Source organism: Mobula hypostoma, chromosome 15 (genome assembly GCF_963921235.1).
Source record: "Mobula hypostoma chromosome 15, sMobHyp1.1, whole genome shotgun sequence".
Taxonomy (NCBI): domain Eukaryota; kingdom Metazoa; phylum Chordata; class Chondrichthyes; order Myliobatiformes; family Myliobatidae; genus Mobula; species Mobula hypostoma.
This window is the reverse complement of record NC_086111.1, coordinates 75,469,314-75,488,203: the sequence shown is the minus strand read 5'-3', so window position 1 is coordinate 75,488,203 and position 18,890 is coordinate 75,469,314. Positions and strand designations below refer to the sequence as shown.

Here is an 18,890-nt window from a genome sequence, read left to right as displayed (position 1 = left end):
GCTCGTTCGGAGAACCCGGGGATTCTCTCTGTGGCTGGTGTGATTTGTCCCCGCACGTTCACAGAATCTAAGGATTCTCCCCGTGACTAGTAGTGATTTGGGTCCCTGCATGTTCACAGAAGCCGGGGATTCTTCCCGTGGCTGGTGTGGTGTGTCAGTTTGTGGGCGGAAGGGAGAGAGCAGAGTGAGCGATCCCTCCCTCCTCAGAGTCCAACCCGTGGGCGTGTTTGGAGCCCCCGGGATGTGGGCAGTGAGGTGGCGTCCCCGCCTAGTGTCCAGTCCACGACGCCGGGCAGAGGTGCGAATCCAGCAGGACATCTTGCGGATGAGGAACTGCTCGGGCTTTAAGCCACGTCAGGCCACAACCTGGAGGAGAGGTTCTGAGTGTGGGACTGGGGTCTGTTTAAATATGTTCACAGGTGGGATACGGGTGTGACGGTTTCAAACGCTGGTTAACGCACACTTGCAGCATTGCATACCGTTGGTGGTGTAGGCAAACGCAATACTGAGTACAGGAGATGGAATTGTCATGTTGAAGTTGTACAAGATGGTTGGGCCTAATTTGGAGTTTTGGTTGCCTACCTGCCGGAAAGATGTAAACAAGGTGGAAAGAGTACAGAGAAAATTTACACGGATGTTGCTGGGTCTGGAGGACCTGAGTTATAAGGAAAGATTGAATGGGTTAGGACTTTATTCCTCGGAATTTAGAAGAATGAGGAGAGATTTGATGGATGTGTACAAAATTATGAGAGGTATAGACAGGGTAAATGCAAACAAGCTTTTTCCACTGAGGCTGGGTGGGACTACAACCAGAGGTCATGGGTTAAGGGTGAAAGGTGAAAAGTTTGAGGGGAAACTTCTTCACTTGGAGGGTTGTGAGAGTGTGGAATGAGCTGGCAATATAAGTGGTGCCTGAGAGCCCGATTGCAAGGTTTGAGAGAAGTTTGGATAGGTACGTGGATAGTAGGGGCCTGGGGGGCCATGGTCTCCGTGCAGGTCGAGGGGAGTAGGTTCAGCATGGCTGGCTGGGCAAAGGGCCAGTTCCTGTGCTGTACTTCCCTATGACTCTATCATAGAGAAGTGGCTAATAGTGTTTAAGTGGCTGCTACACAGCTATTGTCTTCAGCATCTTAGTGTTACCATTTTAGACGCGTAGCATGGTGGTTAGCACAATCGCTAGCAACTACAGATCCGAGTTTGTATGTTTTCTCCGTGACCCCGTGGGGCTCCAGTTTCCTCCCACATTCCAAGTACATACGGGTTACCGTTACTAAGTTTTGGGTGTGCTGCGTTGGTGCTAGAAGTGTGATGAGACTAATGGGTTGTCCCAGCACATCCTTGCTGATTTGATTTGACAAGTGATGCATTTCACTGTGTTTTTATGTAAATGTGACAAATAAAGCTAATCTAATCACAAACAAGATGGGCTGAAGGGCCTGTTCCTGTAATGTCCAAGCACAACGCAATAATGAAGCCAAGTCACACAATGTTCAAAATTTTATTGCATTGTGTAAGCTAGAGCGAATTTGTTTTGTTCCATTAATGACCTGCAGAAGGTGAAAATGAGAAGTGGTCCGTGCAGGAGTGAAAACCCTCTGGTTATTCCTCCGAGTGAGGCTCATCCGTATCACATCCTTGATTCTCACTGGCAGGGGTACATGCCCCCCGTCCAGTCACTGGCCAACCTCTCCGTCACTCCTGTCCCAAGTCTCCTTCCCTTTCTCCAGCGAAGGCCTTGTGGAACTTTGGCACGTTCAGTGATATTCCAGGCAAGGCGGTCCACATGGACTCACCATCACTGTATCAGTCTGACCGAAGCTTTGACCAGAGCGGGGGGCCCACAGCCCCTTCGATCAACATGAGGTGGGGGGAGAGACAGCCTGGTGCCTGCCTGGCCCCAGGGTTGTGCTCTCACCTCTGAGCTGGAAGGTCAGAGGTCAGGGCTCCAGAGCCTGAGACAAAGACCAGGCTGACGGAATAAAGGAAAGCCCTGTCCTTTCTCTTGGATGGGCACATCAAAGAGAGCAGGAAAGTTCACCCCAGTTCTGTCAATACTTATTGCTTACAATAATCTGGTCAAGAAAATACTCCTGCCCTGCACTTCACAATTCCCTCACCCTCTGTCCCGATTCTCTCTAACCATCCTCATTTCACAACTCACACACTGTCCCCACTCTCCTCTCGAACCGACTCGTCCACTCACTGACCACAGAACCTTACCCCAATAGTCACCGTTTTACCCCAGCATATACAACCCCTTCCCCCTCCCTCACTCTGCAGCTTGCTCTGTGTCCCTGCCCGTCCTGATGACGAAGTCTTGCCTCTGTTTCTCCTCTCACAGATGCTGCCTGCCCTGTTGAGTGTTGCCAACACTTGCTGCTTTTCCCTTCGAAAGTCTGGTCATTGCTGAGTTGGTGGATGCATATGTTCACTTCGATCCCGTTCAGGGCTTTGGGATGTCCTGAGCTCGATGCAAAACCTCAAGCAGGTTGAATGGGACATTTGTGATCTCATCCCGGCTTAGGCAGAATGGGTAAATCTGCGTTTGGGCAGAATGGGCAGACCCGCGTTTGGGCAGAATGGGTAGACCCGCGTTTGGGCAGAATGGGTAGACCCGCGTTTGGGCAGAATGGGTAGCTCCGCGTTTGGGCAGAATGGGTAGACCCGCGTTTGGGCAGAATGGGTAGACCCGCGTTTGGGCAGAATGGGTAGCTCCGCGTTTGGGCAGAATGGGTAGCTCCGCGTTTGGGCAGAATGGGTAGACCCGCGTTTGGGCAGAATGGGTAGCTCCGCGTTTGGGCAGAATGGGTAGACCCGCGTTTGGGCAGAATGGGTAGACCCGCGTTTGGGCAGAATGGGTAGACCCGCGTTTGGGCAGAATGGGTAGGTCCGCGTTTGGGCAGAATGGGTAAGTCCGCGTTTGGGCAGAATGGGTAGACCCGCGTTTGGGCAGAATGGGTAGATCCGCGTTTGGGCAGAATGGGTAGATCCGCGTTTGGGCAGAATGGGTAGGTCCGCGTTTGGGCAGAATGGGTAGGTCCGCGTTTGGGCAGAATGGGTAGGTCCGCGTTTGGGCAGAATGGGTAAGCCCGCGTTTGGGCAGAATGGGTAGACCCGCGTTTGGGCAGAATGGGTAGACCCGCGTTTGGGCAGAATGGGTAGATCCGCGTTTGGGCAGAATGGGTAGATCCGCATTTGGGCAGAATGGGTAGGTCCGCGTTTGGGCAGAATGGGTAGGTCCGCGTTTGGGCAGAATGGGTAGGTCCGCGTTTGGGCAGAATGGGTAGATCCGCGTTTGGGCAGAATGGGTAGGTCCGCGTTTGGGCAGAATGGGTAGGTCTGTGTTTGGGCAGAATGGGTAGGTCCGCGTTTGGGCAGAATGGGTAGACCCGCGTTTGGGCAGAATGGGTAGATCCGCGTTTGGGCAGAATGGGTAGATCCGCGTTTGGGCAGAATGGGTAGATCCGCGTTTGGGCAGGGTCAACCAGCTGCCCAGGACAGAGACGGAATTGGGGCCTACATTCAGCAACTAGCAACACTCACAACACGCTGGAGGAACTCAGCAGGTCGGGCAGCATCCGTGGAAAAAGATCGGTCGACGTTTTGGGCCGGAACCCTGTGTTTACGATTCAGCAACTAGCACCTTGTCACCGGCCACCAGGGCAGAGAGACCATCTGAAACCGACTGGGAAGCTGTCACATCCAGGGTCATCTTGGTCACCCGCCAGATTCATCGTCAACCCGCTGTTTTCCCATTTTCTTGCTGCCTTGTAGGAAGTGAGTGAGGCTGCCCTGATCCTGTCAGCCCATTCCAGCTGGAACTTGCCCTGTCTAAATAAAAAAAAATTCCTCTCTCAACTTCCAGACCTGCCCTGGGCTACACCCCCATCCCTTCCCCACAACCCCCATCAGCAAACATCCCTCGGTGATCAGCTGGCGTAAACGCTGGCATCTTCCACCTGATTAGATTGTTTTCAGCGATAAGGAGCTGCTAGCCTGCGGGCTGCCGTACACACCCCATCATCCAGGCAGCTTCACCGGTGTTCCTGGGACAGGCGTGGTTCCATTGTCACTGCGCGCTCTAAGAGGAAAGAATGCATCCGAAGAAAATACAACCCAAACTAGGACCGAGGTTCACAGTCTGTACAATACAGGAGAAGCTGAGTGTGAATGGGACGGCTGGATCAGCAAGCAGAGAGGGAAGGTGTTCGAGGCTCAGAGCTGTCTTGTTAGATGGCTGTCTCCTTCTCTTTGAGGTCCTGGGGAACTCCCTGAGGACCCAGGAACTTGAGGGACGTCTCCATGGTCATGTACTGCAGGTGGTGGGAGCCCCACACTGGTGTGGTCAGCAGCTTCCAGCGCTGTGGACACAGACACTTGATCAGAACCCGCCCTGAGAACGGCCCAGACAGCCCAGATCTCCTGTCCCAGACCAGACAACCCCCACCCACGTCCACCCCGCACCACCATCTCCCCCCGTTTTCATCCAATTATTCCTTACACCCCCCCCCCCCACCACTGCTCCCCTCACTTCGGCCCTGCAGGAACACCTGCTGATCAGATGCCTGACTAGATTCATCACCTAGAACATTTCATAACTTATTAACCCAGGGTCATTACAGACCTAACCAGTCAATCACCAACTCTCCCCACCCACAGCCCGTGGACATTCTCACCCCCACCCAGTAGACATTGTGCAACTGACCTCTCGCAGAGATCCCTTACTGCACAGAAGCTTGATGAGCACGGTGGTGGGGATACAGGCCATGGATGCCAGGGCAAGGAACCAGCCGAAGGTCTCTCCCCACCATGGGTACACGTAGCTCTTGTTGTACGTCAGCGGTTTATAGTTCACTACGTGAAACAGGAAGATTCCCTGCGGAGAAATGTGGTGCGTTAGCTTGGTACTTCAACCTCAGCAGCTGAACCATTCCTTGCTGTGCGTGGCCAACTGCCCAATCCTTGTCTTGCACTGCAAGATCCCACTATTCAGCAAATACAGGAAGGAAATGGAAACATGTGAGGGGCATATTTACATCCACCATCTAAGTCTTGATAACACCACAAGGCATAGGAGCAGAATTAGGCCATTCAGCCCATCGAGTCTGCTTTGCCGTTCCATCATGGCTGATTTAGCATCCATTTCAATCCCATTCTCCTGCCTTTTCCCTATATCCTTTGATGCCCCGACTAATCAAGAATGTATCAAATTCTGCTTTAAAAATACTCTGTCACTTGGCCCCTGCAACCAGCTGTGGCAAAGAATTCCACAGATTCAGCACCCTCTGGCTAAAGAAATTCCTCCTCATCTCTGTTCTGAATGGTCGTCCGTCTATTCTGAGGCTGTGCCCTCTGGTCCTAGACTCCCCCACTACAGGAAACATCCTCTCCACATCCACTCTATTTAGACCTTTCAGTATTCGATCGCCTCCAATGAGATCCCCTCCCCCCCATTCTTCTAAACTCCAGCAAGCACAGGCCCAGCGCCATCAGATGCTCTTCATGCGTTAACCCTTTCATTCATGGAATAATCCTCGTGAACCCTAGTCAGGACGGAAAACACCACAGAAAGTGGAGGACCCAGCACAGTCCGCCACAGGCAGAGGCCCTCCTCACCACACAGCACATGTAGACACCATTAAATAAAATAGTCACTGAGTGTACGTTCCTGGTCTTCTGCTGCTGTAGCCCGTCCACTTCAAAGTTTAACGTGTTGTGCATTCAGAGATGCTCTTCTGCACACCACTGCTGTAACGTGTGGTTATTTGAGTTACTGTCACCTTCCTGTCGGCTTGAACCAGTCTGGCCATTCTCCTCTGACCTCTCTCAGTAACCAGGCATTTTGCTCACTGAGCTGGTGCTCACTGGACGTGTTTTGTTTTTCAAACCATTCTTGGTAAACTCTAGAGATTGTTGATGGCAGTTTCTGAGATAAAGCAGCCACTGAGTACACACGAGGCACTGCCAAACCTGCACACAGCTCGGCCCCATGACAACTTCCTCATTCAACACTCTCAGATGTGCCAGCTGTTCTCCCTCAGACGCGACGAGCCCCCCGTCTAACGTCTGGAGGTCAGACCGTCAGTGGTGACAGTCAGCCCGGTCTGACGGTACGTCATCCGTCCCAGTGGGCTTCACAGACAAGGGGGACATTTCAGTGCGGTCCATGCGGTCTTCGAAGGGTACCCCTGGGTCTCGCTGGGAAGACACTGACCCCAGGGTCCACTCCATCTCCACCAGCCCTCTGTCCTGTACAGGAGACCCAGTCTCCACACCAGCGACCTCCCACCCAGGAGCCCGCAGGATGTGCCTCCCACACCAGCACTGTGATCCTGCTCCTATCCCCCCTCTGATAGCCTGGGTGTCTCCGCTTCGGATGAACTAAGTGACAAAGACTCCAACACTCCCGGTGGTCAAAGAAACCCCGCCAGGTGAGGAAATATCTCCCCACCTCAGTCCTGAATGGTGAGGCCAGGTTCAATATCCCTCAGCTGGAGGGCACACCTGTTAGGGTTTAGAACACGGAACAGATAACACTTTACAGGCCCTTCAGCCCATCTAGTCCACACCAAAAGTATTTAAACTGCCTCCCCCCATCAACCAGCCCTCCACACCCCTTTCCATGTACCTATCCAAACTTCTCTCACACGTTGAAATCGAGCTCGCATGCATCACTTGTGCTGGCAGCTCATTCCACACTCTCACATCCTCTGAGTGAAGAAGTTTCCCCTCAAACTTTTCACCTTTCACCCTTAACCCATGACCTCTGCTTGCAGTTCCACCCAACCTCAGTGGAAAAGGCTTCCTTGCGTTTGCTCTTTCTATACTCCTCATAATTTTGTATACCTCTATCAAATCTCCTCACAATCTTCTTCGTTTTAATGAACATAGTCCTAACCTTTTCAATCCTTCCTTATTTTTCATTCAGACCCGGCAACATCTTTGTAAATTTTCTCTGCACTCTTTTATCCTTGCTTACATCTTTCCGGTAGGTTGGTGACCAAAACTGCAGTTTTCAATACTCCAAATGAGGCCTCACCTCACGTCTTATACAGCTTCAACATAGCATCCCAACTTCCGTTCTCAATACATTGATTTATGAAGGCCAGTGTGCCAAAAGCTTTCTTTACAAGCCTATCTACCTGTGCCTCCACTTTCAATTAATTATATACCTGTATTCCCAGAGCCCTATGTTCTACCACACTCGTCAGTGCCCGACTGTTCACTGTGTAAAACCTACCCTGGTTGATCCCACTGAAGTGTAAAGCCTTGCACTTGTTTACATTAAATTCCATCTGCCACTTCTCAGCACATTTTCCCAGCTGATGCAGGTCCCTCTATAAGCCATGATAGCCTTCCTCACTGTCTGCTACACCTCCAAACTTGGTGTCATCTGCAAATTTGCTGATCCAGTTAACCACATTATCATCCAGATCATTGATGTGGATGACAAACAACAAAGGACCCAGCACTGATCCCTGTGGCACACCACTAGTCACAGGCCTCCAGTCAGAGAGGCAACCATCTACTACCACTCTCAGGCTTCTTCCACAAACTCAATTACTATTAATTATGATTACAATTAACAATAATAGTAATAATAATAAGGCCTCCCATGTGGGACCTTGTCAAACACCTTACTAAAGTCCATGTAGACAACATCCACTGCCTTGCCTTCATCCACTTTCCTGACGACCACATTTCAGGACACATGCCAGTGATAACTTCCTGATTCTGCTAACTTCCTCAAAAAAACTCTAAGATAGGTTAGATATGACCTACCACACAAAGCCACGCTGACTACCCTTAATGAGACCATATCTATCCAAATACTTTTACTTCAGTCCCTTAGAATACTCTCCAATAACTTTCCCACAACTGATGTTAGGCTCACTGGCATATAATTTCCTGGTTTCGGCTTAGAGCCTTTTTTTTAAAACAGCAGAACAACATCGGCTATTGCCCAATCCTCTGGTACCTCTCCTGTCCCTAAGGATGTTTTTAATATCTCTGCTAGGGCCCTAGCAATTTCTGCACTTGCCTCCCACAGGGTCCAAAGGAACACCTTGTCAAGCCCTGGGGATTTATCCACCCTCATTGGCCTCAGGGTAGGAAACACCTCATTCTCTAATCCGTACAGGGTCCATGAAGTTGATGCTGCTTTGCCTCACTTCTATAGACTCTGTATGTCTTCCAAGTAAATACAGATGCAAAGAATGCATTTAAGATCTTTCCCCCATCTCCTTACCATTCTGGTCTTCCAGAAGACCAATTTTGTTCCTTTCAATCCTTATGCTCTTAACATATCTGTAGAATCCTTCACCTTGTCTGCTAGAGTAACTTCATGCCTTCTTTTAGCCTTCCTGATTTCTTTCTTAAGTGTTCCCTTGCATTTCTTGTACCCCAGAGGCACCTCATTTGTTCCTACCGGCCTATGCATGCTATGCACCTCCTTTTGACTCTTAACCAGGGCCTCTCTATCTTTGAAGACCAAGGTTCCCTACACCTGTTATCTTTACCCTTTATTCAGACAGGCACATACAACCTTCATACTCTTAACGTTTCGTTTTCGAAGACTTTCCACTTTCCAAGTACACCATTGCCTGATCATTTCTGATACCATCAAACCACACTTGCCAGATCATTTCTGATACCATCAAAATCGGCCTTTCTCCAATTTAGAATCTCAACACGTGGACCAGACCTATCTTTTTGCATACTTACTTTGAAACTGACTGCATTGTGGACACTGGATGCAAAGTGTTCCCCTGCGTGAACTGCTGTTACCTACCCTGTCTCATTCCCCAATATCAGATCAAGTGTTGCAAACTCTCTCTTTGGGACTTCTACGTACTGATTAAGGAAACTTTCCTGAACATATTTGACAAACTCTACCCCATCTAGTACTTTTACAGTACGGGATTCCCAGTCAATATGTGTAAAGTTAAAATCACCTCCTATAACACCCTCATGTTTCTTGCAACAGTCTGCGATCTCTCTACAAATTTGTTCCTCTAAGTCCTTAGGACTGTTGGGTGCTCTGTAATATAGCCTCATTAATGTGCTCATAACTTTCTTATGTCTGCTTTTCACCCAAAACGCATCACTAGATGAGTTCTCCAGTCTGCCCTGACTGACCACTGCCGTGACATTTTCCCTGACTAGTAACGCCACCCTCCTCCTTTAATCCCCCCCCCCCAACGCTGTCACGTCTAAGACAATGGAACCCCGGAACACTGAGCTGCCAGTCCTGCCCCTGCTGCAAACAAGTCTCACTAATGGCTACAACGTCATAATTCCAGGTGTTGATCCATGTCCTGAGCTCATCTGCCTTTCCTACAATACTGCTTGCATTGAAATGTACACAGCTCAGGACACTAGTCACACCATGCTCAACCTTTTGATTCCTGACTTTGTCTGAGGTCTCACCAACATCTGCCTCCATGGGCTCTCCACGATCTGTTCTGGCACTCTGGGTCCCATCCCTGAAACTCTAGTTGAAGCCCCACCAAACATTAACAAACCCTCCCGCGAGGATATTGGTCCCCCTCCAGTTCAGGACTGGTTGCCGGCTGGAGCTCAGTTACACTGCCGCAATCCACAGGCAGTGGATCCGAGGGAAATCCCTCCTCTCAAACTTCTGATGTCCAGGTAGGTTGCTTTTAACCTACTGTAGTATCATAACCCTCCCCTCCTACAGAACCCTCCATTTTTCTATCATCCGGGTGTCTATATAAGAATTTCTTAAACGCCCCTAATTTATCTGCCTTTGCTACCAGAGTCCCTCACACCCAATCCTGGTGTGAAAAACCTTCCTCTGACATCCCCCTATATTTTCCTCCATCACCTACCTTCAAGTTCTGCCCCTTTGTATGAACCATTTCCACCCTCTGTCCACTCTATCGGTAACTCTCATACACCTTTATCAAGTCTCCTGTCTTCCTCCTTCACTCCAAAGGGAAAAGGCCCAGCTCGCTCAGCCTATCCTCATCAGACACGCTCTCTAATTCAGGCCGCACCCCGGTAAATCTCCTCCGCACCCTTCCTAAAGCTTCTACACCTTGCTATAATGAGGTGATGAGAACTGACCACAGTGTGGTCTAAACGAGAATTTAGGGACTTATCGCTGAGCTCTTCACAGCCTGTGGTGAGGTGATTCTTGGCCACCCCGATGGGCTCTCGGTGTCGCAGCCTGGGTAGGGGAGTCGGGGTCTTCACTCACCACGCAGACACAGGGTGTGATGAACAGCCAGCACCACTTTATCCAGGGAAAGGGGCGGTAGCCGATCATCCGGGTGATGTCTCCAATGAAACGCTCCGCACCTGAGGGCCAGAGGAGGAAAAGATCGGTGTTCACCCCGTCACAGCCCCCTCCTCCCCCTACGGCAAGGACGATTCCCAGTAAATGGACGGGCAATTCGGATAAGGGAATGGGCTGGAAGTCAAGGCCTGGTGATCATAGCTCCTGAGGTTGCCTGGTCCGGAAGTCCAAAGGCCGATGCCTGAGAGTACGACAGTGTAGGCCTAGGCCTGGGACTGGAGTTTGGAGGCATAGAGGCGGCCTAGTCTGGGGTTGGAGGCCTGCCTCTGTGCGTGAGGTTGGTGAGTGGGTCTTCTCTGCACCCGAATAGATGTGGCCTGATAGAAGTTTATAAAGTTATGAGAGGACTAGATAGGGTAGGCAGTCGGAGTATTTTGCCCAGGGTAGAAGACTAGTTAGGACGAAGGGTGATGGGGGGGGTGGTGGGGGAGTGTTAGTTTAAATAAGATTCATAGACAAAGTAATTTTTTTAACATGGAGTGGTGGGTGCCTGGAACGGGTTAGTGGTGGAGGCAAATACAACAGCAACAATTACACAGACACATCGGCAAGACCATGAACAGACAGGGAATGGGGGATATGGAACATAGACAGACAGGGAATGGGGGATATGGAACATAGACAGACAGGGAATGGGGGGAGTGGATATGGACCATGGACAGACAGGGAATGGGGGGGGATATAGAACATGGACAGACAGGGAATGGGGGGATATGGACCATGGACAGACAGGGAATGGGGGGATATGGACCACGGACAGAAAGGGAATGGGGGGGGAGTGGATATGGACCATGGACAGATAGGGAATGGGGGATATGGACTATGGGCAGACAGGGAATGGGGGGATATGGACCATGGACAGACAGGGAATGGGGGGGGGGATATGGACCACGGACAGACAGGGAATGGGGGGGATATGGACCACGGACAGACAGGGAATGAGGGGATATGGACCATGTACAGACAGGGAATGAGGGGATATGGACCGTGTACAGACAGGGAATGAGGGGATATGGACCACAGACAGAAAGGGAATGGGGGGGAGTGGATATGGACCATGGACAGACAGGGAATGGGGGGGATATGGACCATGGACAGATAGGGAATGGGGGGATATGGACCACGGACAGAAAGGGAATGGGGGGGAGTGGATATGGACCATGGACAGACAGGGAATGGGGGGGATATGGACCATGGACAGACAGGGAATGGGGGGGATATGGACCATGGACAGACAGGGAATGGGGGGGATATGGACCATGGACAGACAGGGAATGGGGGGATATAGAACATGGACAGACAGGGAATGGGGGGATATGGACCATGGACAGACAGGGAATGGGGGGATATAGAACATGGACAGACAGGGAATGGGGGGATATGGACCATGGACAGACAGGGAATGGGGGGATATGGACCACGGACAGAAAGGGAATGGGGGGAGTGGATATGGACCATGGACAGACAGGGAATGGGGGATATGGACTATGGGCAGACAGGGAATGGGGGGGATATGGACCATGGACAGACAGGGAATGGGGGAGATATGGACCATGGACAGACAGGGAATGGGGGAGATATGGACCATGGACAGACAGGGAATGGGGGAGATATGGACCATGGACAGACAGGGAATGGGGGAGATATGGACCATGGACAGACAGGGAATGGGGGGATATGGACCACGGACAGAAAGGGAATGGGGGGAGTAGATATGGACCATGGACAGACAGGGAATGGGGGATATGGACCATGGACAGAAAGGGAATGGGGGGGATATGGACCATGGACAGATAGGGAATGGGGGGATATGGACCACGGACAGAAAGGGAATGGGGGGGAGTGGATATGGACCATGGACAGACAGGGAATGGGGGGGATATGGACCATGGACAGACAGGGAATGGGGGGGATATGGACCATGGACAGACAGGGAATGGGGGGGATATGGACCATGGACAGACAGGGAATGGGGGGATATAGAACATGGACAGACAGGGAATGGGGGGATATGGACCATGGACAGACAGGGAATGGGGGGATATAGAACATGGACAGACAGGGAATGGGGGGATATGGACCATGGACAGACAGGGAATGGGGGGATATGGACCACGGACAGAAAGGGAATGGGGGGAGTGGATATGGACCATGGACAGACAGGGAATGGGGGATATGGACTATGGGCAGACAGGGAATGGGGGGGATATGGACCATGGACAGACAGGGAATGGGGGAGATATGGACCATGGACAGACAGGGAATGGGGGAGATATGGACCATGGACAGACAGGGAATGGGGGAGATATGGACCATGGACAGACAGGGAATGGGGGAGATATGGACCATGGACAGACAGGGAATGGGGGGATATGGACCACGGACAGAAAGGGAATGGGGGGAGTAGATATGGACCATGGACAGACAGGGAATGGGGGGATATGGACCACGGACAGAAAGGGAATGGGGGGAGTAGATATGGACCATGGACAGACAGGGAATGGGGGATATGGACCATGGACAGACAGGGAATGGGGGAGTGGATATGGACCATGGACAGACAGGGAATGGGGGGGGGAATAGAGAGACAGAGGGGCAGAACGGTGGCCTAACCACTGACATGCCACTTTACAGTGCCAGTGATTGGGGATCAGTTTCTGCCGCTGTCTCTACGTTCTTCCCGTGACGATGCGGGTTGGTCTAAAGACATGCAGATTAGGGTTAGTGAGTTGTGGGCATGTTACATTGGCACCAGGATCATGATGACACTTGTGGGCTGTCCTCAGCACAACGCACGCTGGACTGTGTTGCTCGTTGACACAAACCAATGCATTTCACCGTGTGTTTTGATGTTTCAATGTTCATGTGATAAATAATTCTAATCTTTACAAAATCTTTATCTTTATGTGCAGGGGGATGGGATGAGTTAGATGAACATGGAGGAGCCAGTTGTCCTGACATGAGAGGACTCACCATAGACCCAGGCGACAACGACACACTCCCAGAAAGCCTGCCAGAGCAGGGTGATGCCACTGGCTGAGTAGTAGTCGAAGAGTTGGAAGATGTACATCCCCCCCTGTCACAGAACAGAGCAACAATTACAGGACTGACCACCAGCAAACCATTCAACTCTCCAGCAGGCGCTGTCACCAGAATTATCTCCCCACCCACCGTGGCCACTGATGGTCACTGCAGTGCGGAGGGGGTGAGCTGACTACGGACTGGGATCTCCTGTCTGCTAGCAGTGTATCTGTCCACAGCTCCTCTCAGGTCCAGCGGGACCCAGTGAGGGACTCACGGGGGCAGAGAGAGTTGCAAACAGGTGGACCTGACACATGACCAGTCTGGTAGAAGGAGACCACCAGGACAGGCAGTGCAGGAGACTCCCGCGGACCAGCCCCTCCTGACACCTACACCTTTTGGAGACAATAACCAGACCACCCAGCACTGGCTTTGTTGTACAAGAGGGCAGGACAACATCTGGGCCAGTAATTGTGACAGGGGGCTCTATAGTCAGGGGCACAGATGGGCTCCTGAAGCTACGAGCAAAACTCCAAGATGGTGTGTTGATGCCAGGGTCAGGAATATTTCAGGGCAGGCACAGGGCATTTGGAGTGTGAGCAGGCAGAGGTCCTGGTCCACATTGGTACTCACGACACAGGCAAGAAGGAAGGTGAGATCTTGCAAATAAAATTTAGGGAGGTAAGCAAAGTTAAAAAGCAGGAGTTCTAGTGTTGTTATCTCAGGATTACTCCCATGTACCACCTGTTAGTGAGGGAAGTTCAAAGTAGATTCATTATCAAGGTATATATATGTCAGCATATACAACCCTGAGATTCACCGTAAATACAAGAAAGCCAATGGCATTAATGAAGACTGCACCCAACCAACATGCAAAAGACAATAAAACCATGCAAGTACAAAAACGGGAAAAAACGAAATAATAATAACAAAAAGCGGCAAGAAGAGAGCACAGCCTGGACGGTGGGGATCCTCGATGGATGCTGCTGTCCTCTGACAGTGCTGTTTGTAGATGTGCTCAATGGTGGGGAGGGCTTTACCTGTGGTGAACTGGGCCATAGGCAGTACTGTTTGTAGGATTTCCAGTTCAAGAGCATTGGTGTCTCCATACCAGGCTATGACGCAACCAGTCAATGCACTTCCCACCACACATCTGTAGAAGTTTGTCACAATTTTAGATGACATGCCAAATCTTCACAAGCTTCTAAGAAAGTAGAGGTGCTGCTGTGTTTTCTTCGCAATGGCACTGGCATGCTGGATCCAGAACAGATCCTCTGAAATGTGAGCACTGAGGAATTTAAAGTTGTTGACCCTCTCCACCTCTGATCCCCTGATAAGGACTGGCTCATGGACCTCCAGTTTCTCCCTCCTGAAGTCAATAATCAGCTCCTGGGCCTTGCTAACAGCGAGTAGGAAGTTGTTGTTAAGGCACCACTCAGCCAGATTGTTCAATCTCCCTCCTATAGGTTGATTCGTCACCGCTTCTGTTTGGGTCTATGACAACAAAACTTAAATATGGCACTGGAGCTGAGCTGAGCCACACAGTCACAGGTGTAAAGTGAGTAGAGCGGGGGCTAAGCACACAGCCCTGTGGTGTTCCTGTGCTGATGGAGATTGTGGAGGAGATGTTGTTGCCAATCTGAACTGATTGGGGCCTACATGTGAGGAAAGTAAGAATCCAGTTGCAGAAGGAGCTATTAAGGCCAGGTCCTGGAGATTTATTGTTCAGTTTTGAGAGAATGATTGTGTTGAATGGCAAGCTGTAGGCAATGAAGAGCATCCTGGGTTGAGTGAAGAGTGGTTTGAGCTTTAGTGAAGGTAGGCACATTGGAGTGGATCCAAGTTGCTCCTCAGGTAGGGGTTGATATGTTTCATCACCAACCTTTCCAAACACTTCATCACTGTGGATGTAAGCGCGACTGGATGTAGTCATTGAGGGAGCTCACCAGGATAGCCTGCCTGAAGCAGGAGGGTGTCTCAGACTGCCGAAGCCAGAGGACAAAGCTCTTGGTGAACACTCCAGCCAGTTGATCAGCACTGGTCTTTAGTACCCAGTCTGCGCCGGATGCTTTCCATGAGTTTACCCTCTGAACGATGCTCTCACATTGGCCTCAGAGTCTGAGATCACAGGATCTTCGGGGGCTGTGGGATTACGTGATGGTTCCTCCACGTTTTGACTGACAAAGTGAACACAGAAGGCATTGAGCTCATCTGGAAGTGAAGCCCTGTTGACACCTATGTTGCTTGGTTTCACTTTGTAGGACATGGTAGCTTGCAAGTTCTTCCACAGCCGTTGAACATCCTTCATTGACTCGTTTGGTTTGGACCTGGACCTTCGCATGTGAGGTGGCTTTCCAGAGATCATACCTGGACCTTTTGTAACTTTCTTAAAGTTGTCAGACCTGAATGCCTCTGATCTGGGCCTCAGCAGATTGCAGATCTCACGGTTCATTCCGAGCTTCTAGTTGGGGAAGACTCTGAATGGGGACACACTCGTCTACGACCGTTTTTAGAAAGTCGTGACAACTGTAGTGTATTTGTTCAGATCCACGGGTGAGTCCTTGAACAGGGCCCAGTCCACTTACTCGAAGCAATCCCGTAGCCACTCTGCCTCTCACAACCACCTCTTTGTCCTTCGAATCTGTGGAGTGTTGCCCTATAGCCTCTGGTGGTCAAGGCATGGAACAGTAGGAGTTCTTAAAGGCAATACCACAGTGGTCGAGTGTGTTGGGACTCTCATGCTGCAGGTGACATGTTGACAATAAGTGGGCAGAGATTTCTTCAAGTAACCCTGACTGAAGTCCCTAACAATGATTTGAAAAGCATCGGGCACGGCAGTTCCCTGTTTGCTGATGGTGACGGTCAGTACCTCGAATGCCTGCTTAATGTCAGCCTTTGAAGAGACAGGACGACAGTACCATTCAAAATGTGGCTGAGGAGCTGGTACACTCAGGAGGGCTTCGGGTACTTGGATCATTGGGCTCCTCTCACAGACAGGAGGGAAGGGATGTACCGAACCTGGAGGGGCAGGGAGGTTTGAAAGCACTGTTCAGGAGAGTTTAGTCTAGCGTAGCAGGGGGTGGGAAGCAGGGCAGTGGGTCAGTAGGGCAGAGTTGAGCAGAGTACCTCACCTGGAGAACTGTGCGCAGTGCTCACCACTCCTCACTCTGAGTGAGTGTGTTCCCACTCGCCCCACAGCCATCTCCCCATCACACTGACTGCACACAAATCCCCGTCTGGGGGTGGGGGTGGGTGTGCGTGGGACTGAAGGTGACTGTGCCTGTTCCTGTGAGATCACTGGCTGGACTCAGGTCCTGAGACAGAGGGAAATGTAGCCGGACAGAGCATTTCCCCACTGTTCGACACCCTGTACCAACACCCTCATCCCCATCCTCAACCCCACACTCACCCACAACCCCAACACACTTACCCAGCTCACCCTCAACCCTACATTCACCCTCAGTCCCTCACTCACTCTCAGTCTCACGCACACTGACCCCCAGTCCCTCGCACACTCACCCCCAGTCACACGCACTCACCCTCAGCCCCTCACACACTCACCCTTATTCCCCCACACTCTCTCCCTCATTCCCTCACACACCCTCAGCCCCCAGGACTCACCCTCAGTCCCTCAGCCCTCACGCTTACACCCCACACCCCAAAACCTTCCTCCTCGCATCCACCCCTCTGCCAAATTCACCCCACCCTTTCTATCACATGCACACACTCACCCTGAGCTGAACCCCAAACCCCATGACTTACGTTTGTCACCATGGAGAGGTCGATGAGGAAACAGATGAGGCAGCAGATGGCGACCACCAGCTCCCTGCGGACGGTTCCGGCCATCGAGACTGGCAGCAGATCCATCAGGCCGGTTATGAACCCTTCCACACCCACAAACTGCACAGAGCACACATCTTACTGAGCATCTGTCCACCAGTTCATAGCCCAGCCCATCACACTCCCTCAGTGAGAACCCTACCAATACTGTGTGACTTTCTCAGTAACATCCCCCCAACATATACTGTGTGACTCTCTCAGTAACCCCGCAATACTGTGTGACTCTCTCTCAGAAACCCCCCAATACTGTGTGACTCTCTCTCAGAAACCCCCCAATACTGTGTGACTCTCTCAGTAACCCCCCCAATACTGTGTGACTCTCTCAGTAACCCCCCCAATACTGTGTGACTCTCTCTCAGTAACCCCCCCAATACTGTGTGACTCTCTCTCAGAAACCCCCCAATACTGTGTGACTCTCTCTCAGAAACCCCCCAATACTGTGTGACTCTCTCAGTAACCCCACAATACTGTGTGACTCTCTCTCAGTAACCCCCCAATACTGTGTGACTCTCTCTCAGAAACCCCCCAATACTGTGTGACTCTCTCAGTAACCCCCCAATACTGTGTGACTCTCTCTCAGTAACCCCACAATACTGTGTGACTCTCTCTCAGTAACCCCCCAATACTGTGTGACTCTCTCTCAGAAACCCCGCAATACTGTGTGACTCTCTCAGTAACTCCCCAATTCTGTGTTTCTCTCTCTCAGTAACTCCCCAATACTGTGTGACTCTCTCAGAAACCCCCCAATACTGTGTGACTCTCTCTCAGAAACCCCCCAATACTGTGTTTCTCTCTCTCAGTAACCCCCCCAGTACTGTGTGACTCTCTCTCAGAAACCCCCCAATACTGTGTTTCTCTCTCTCAGTAACTCCCCAGTACTGTGTGACTCTCTCTCAGAAATTCCCCGATACTGTGACTCTCTCTCAGTAACTCCCCAATACTGTGTGACTCTCTCTCCCCTATACTGTGAGACTCTATCCCCTATACTGTGTGACTCTCTCTCAGTAACCCCCCCCAATACTGTGAGACTCTCTCTCAGCTGGCCCCCAAACCCCCCACAGTTCGCGGCAGAAGCGGGGTAGATCCCTCAGAGCGGCACAGCCGACACCTTGACCCTCCCCCAGTACCACGCTGCTGGGTCGGGTGGGGGGGGGGAAGGTGAACGGCTGGGAGGGGCTATGAGACAGGTGACCCACCTGACTGTCGAGTCCCAGGACCAGCAGCATGAAGAAGAAGAGGGCGGCCCAGAGAGGGGCAATTGGCATCAGAGTGACGGCCTTGGGGTAGGCGATGAAGGCCAGGCCAGGGCCTGGGGAGAGAGCTGGTGTTAGTCCTCACATCCTCACACCCAACCAGCACCCCAACCCTCTCCCTCAACCCTTACATGTCCCCACCCTATCTCCAATCCCAAACCATCACCCCAAGTCGCACCTCAGTGAGGGAGGACGGGAACTCCAGGCATGTTGAGCTAAGTTCCTGCCACATGAGAGTATGTATTGGCATTCGTCCTTGCTCGTACCCATGTGCCTGTGTGTGTGTGTGTGTATCCGTGTGTGTGTGTGTGTGTGTGTGTGTGTGTGTGTGTGTGTGTGTGTGTTTATCCGTGTGTGTGTGTGAGACAGAGGGTGAGAGTGTGGGCCAGGCTGTCAGGGGGTGTGACAGTGCAGGACGGGGTGACAGAGGGTGTGAGAGTGTGAGACAGGGAGCC

The 18,890-nt window shown here is 51.4% G+C and overlaps 1 protein-coding gene across 1 annotated transcript in view; it reads right to left on the bottom strand.

The window, feature by feature from the left end:
- Positions 1-3,306: 3,306 nt before the first annotated feature.
- Positions 3,307-18,890, bottom strand: part of LOC134356991 (sodium- and chloride-dependent creatine transporter 1-like) — a 114,207-nt gene continuing 98,623 nt past the window's right edge. The window contains exons 9-14 of the mRNA XM_063068288.1: positions 18,379-18,491; positions 17,105-17,242; positions 13,295-13,397; positions 10,223-10,323; positions 4,706-4,876; positions 3,307-4,361 (exon numbers count right to left, since the gene is read on the bottom strand). Of these exons, the coding sequence (XP_062924358.1) occupies positions 4,230-4,361; positions 4,706-4,876; positions 10,223-10,323; positions 13,295-13,397; positions 17,105-17,242; positions 18,379-18,491 (758 nt within the window). The 3' untranslated portion in view covers positions 3,307-4,229. The remainder of the gene's footprint in view (positions 4,362-4,705; positions 4,877-10,222; positions 10,324-13,294; positions 13,398-17,104; positions 17,243-18,378; positions 18,492-18,890) is intronic.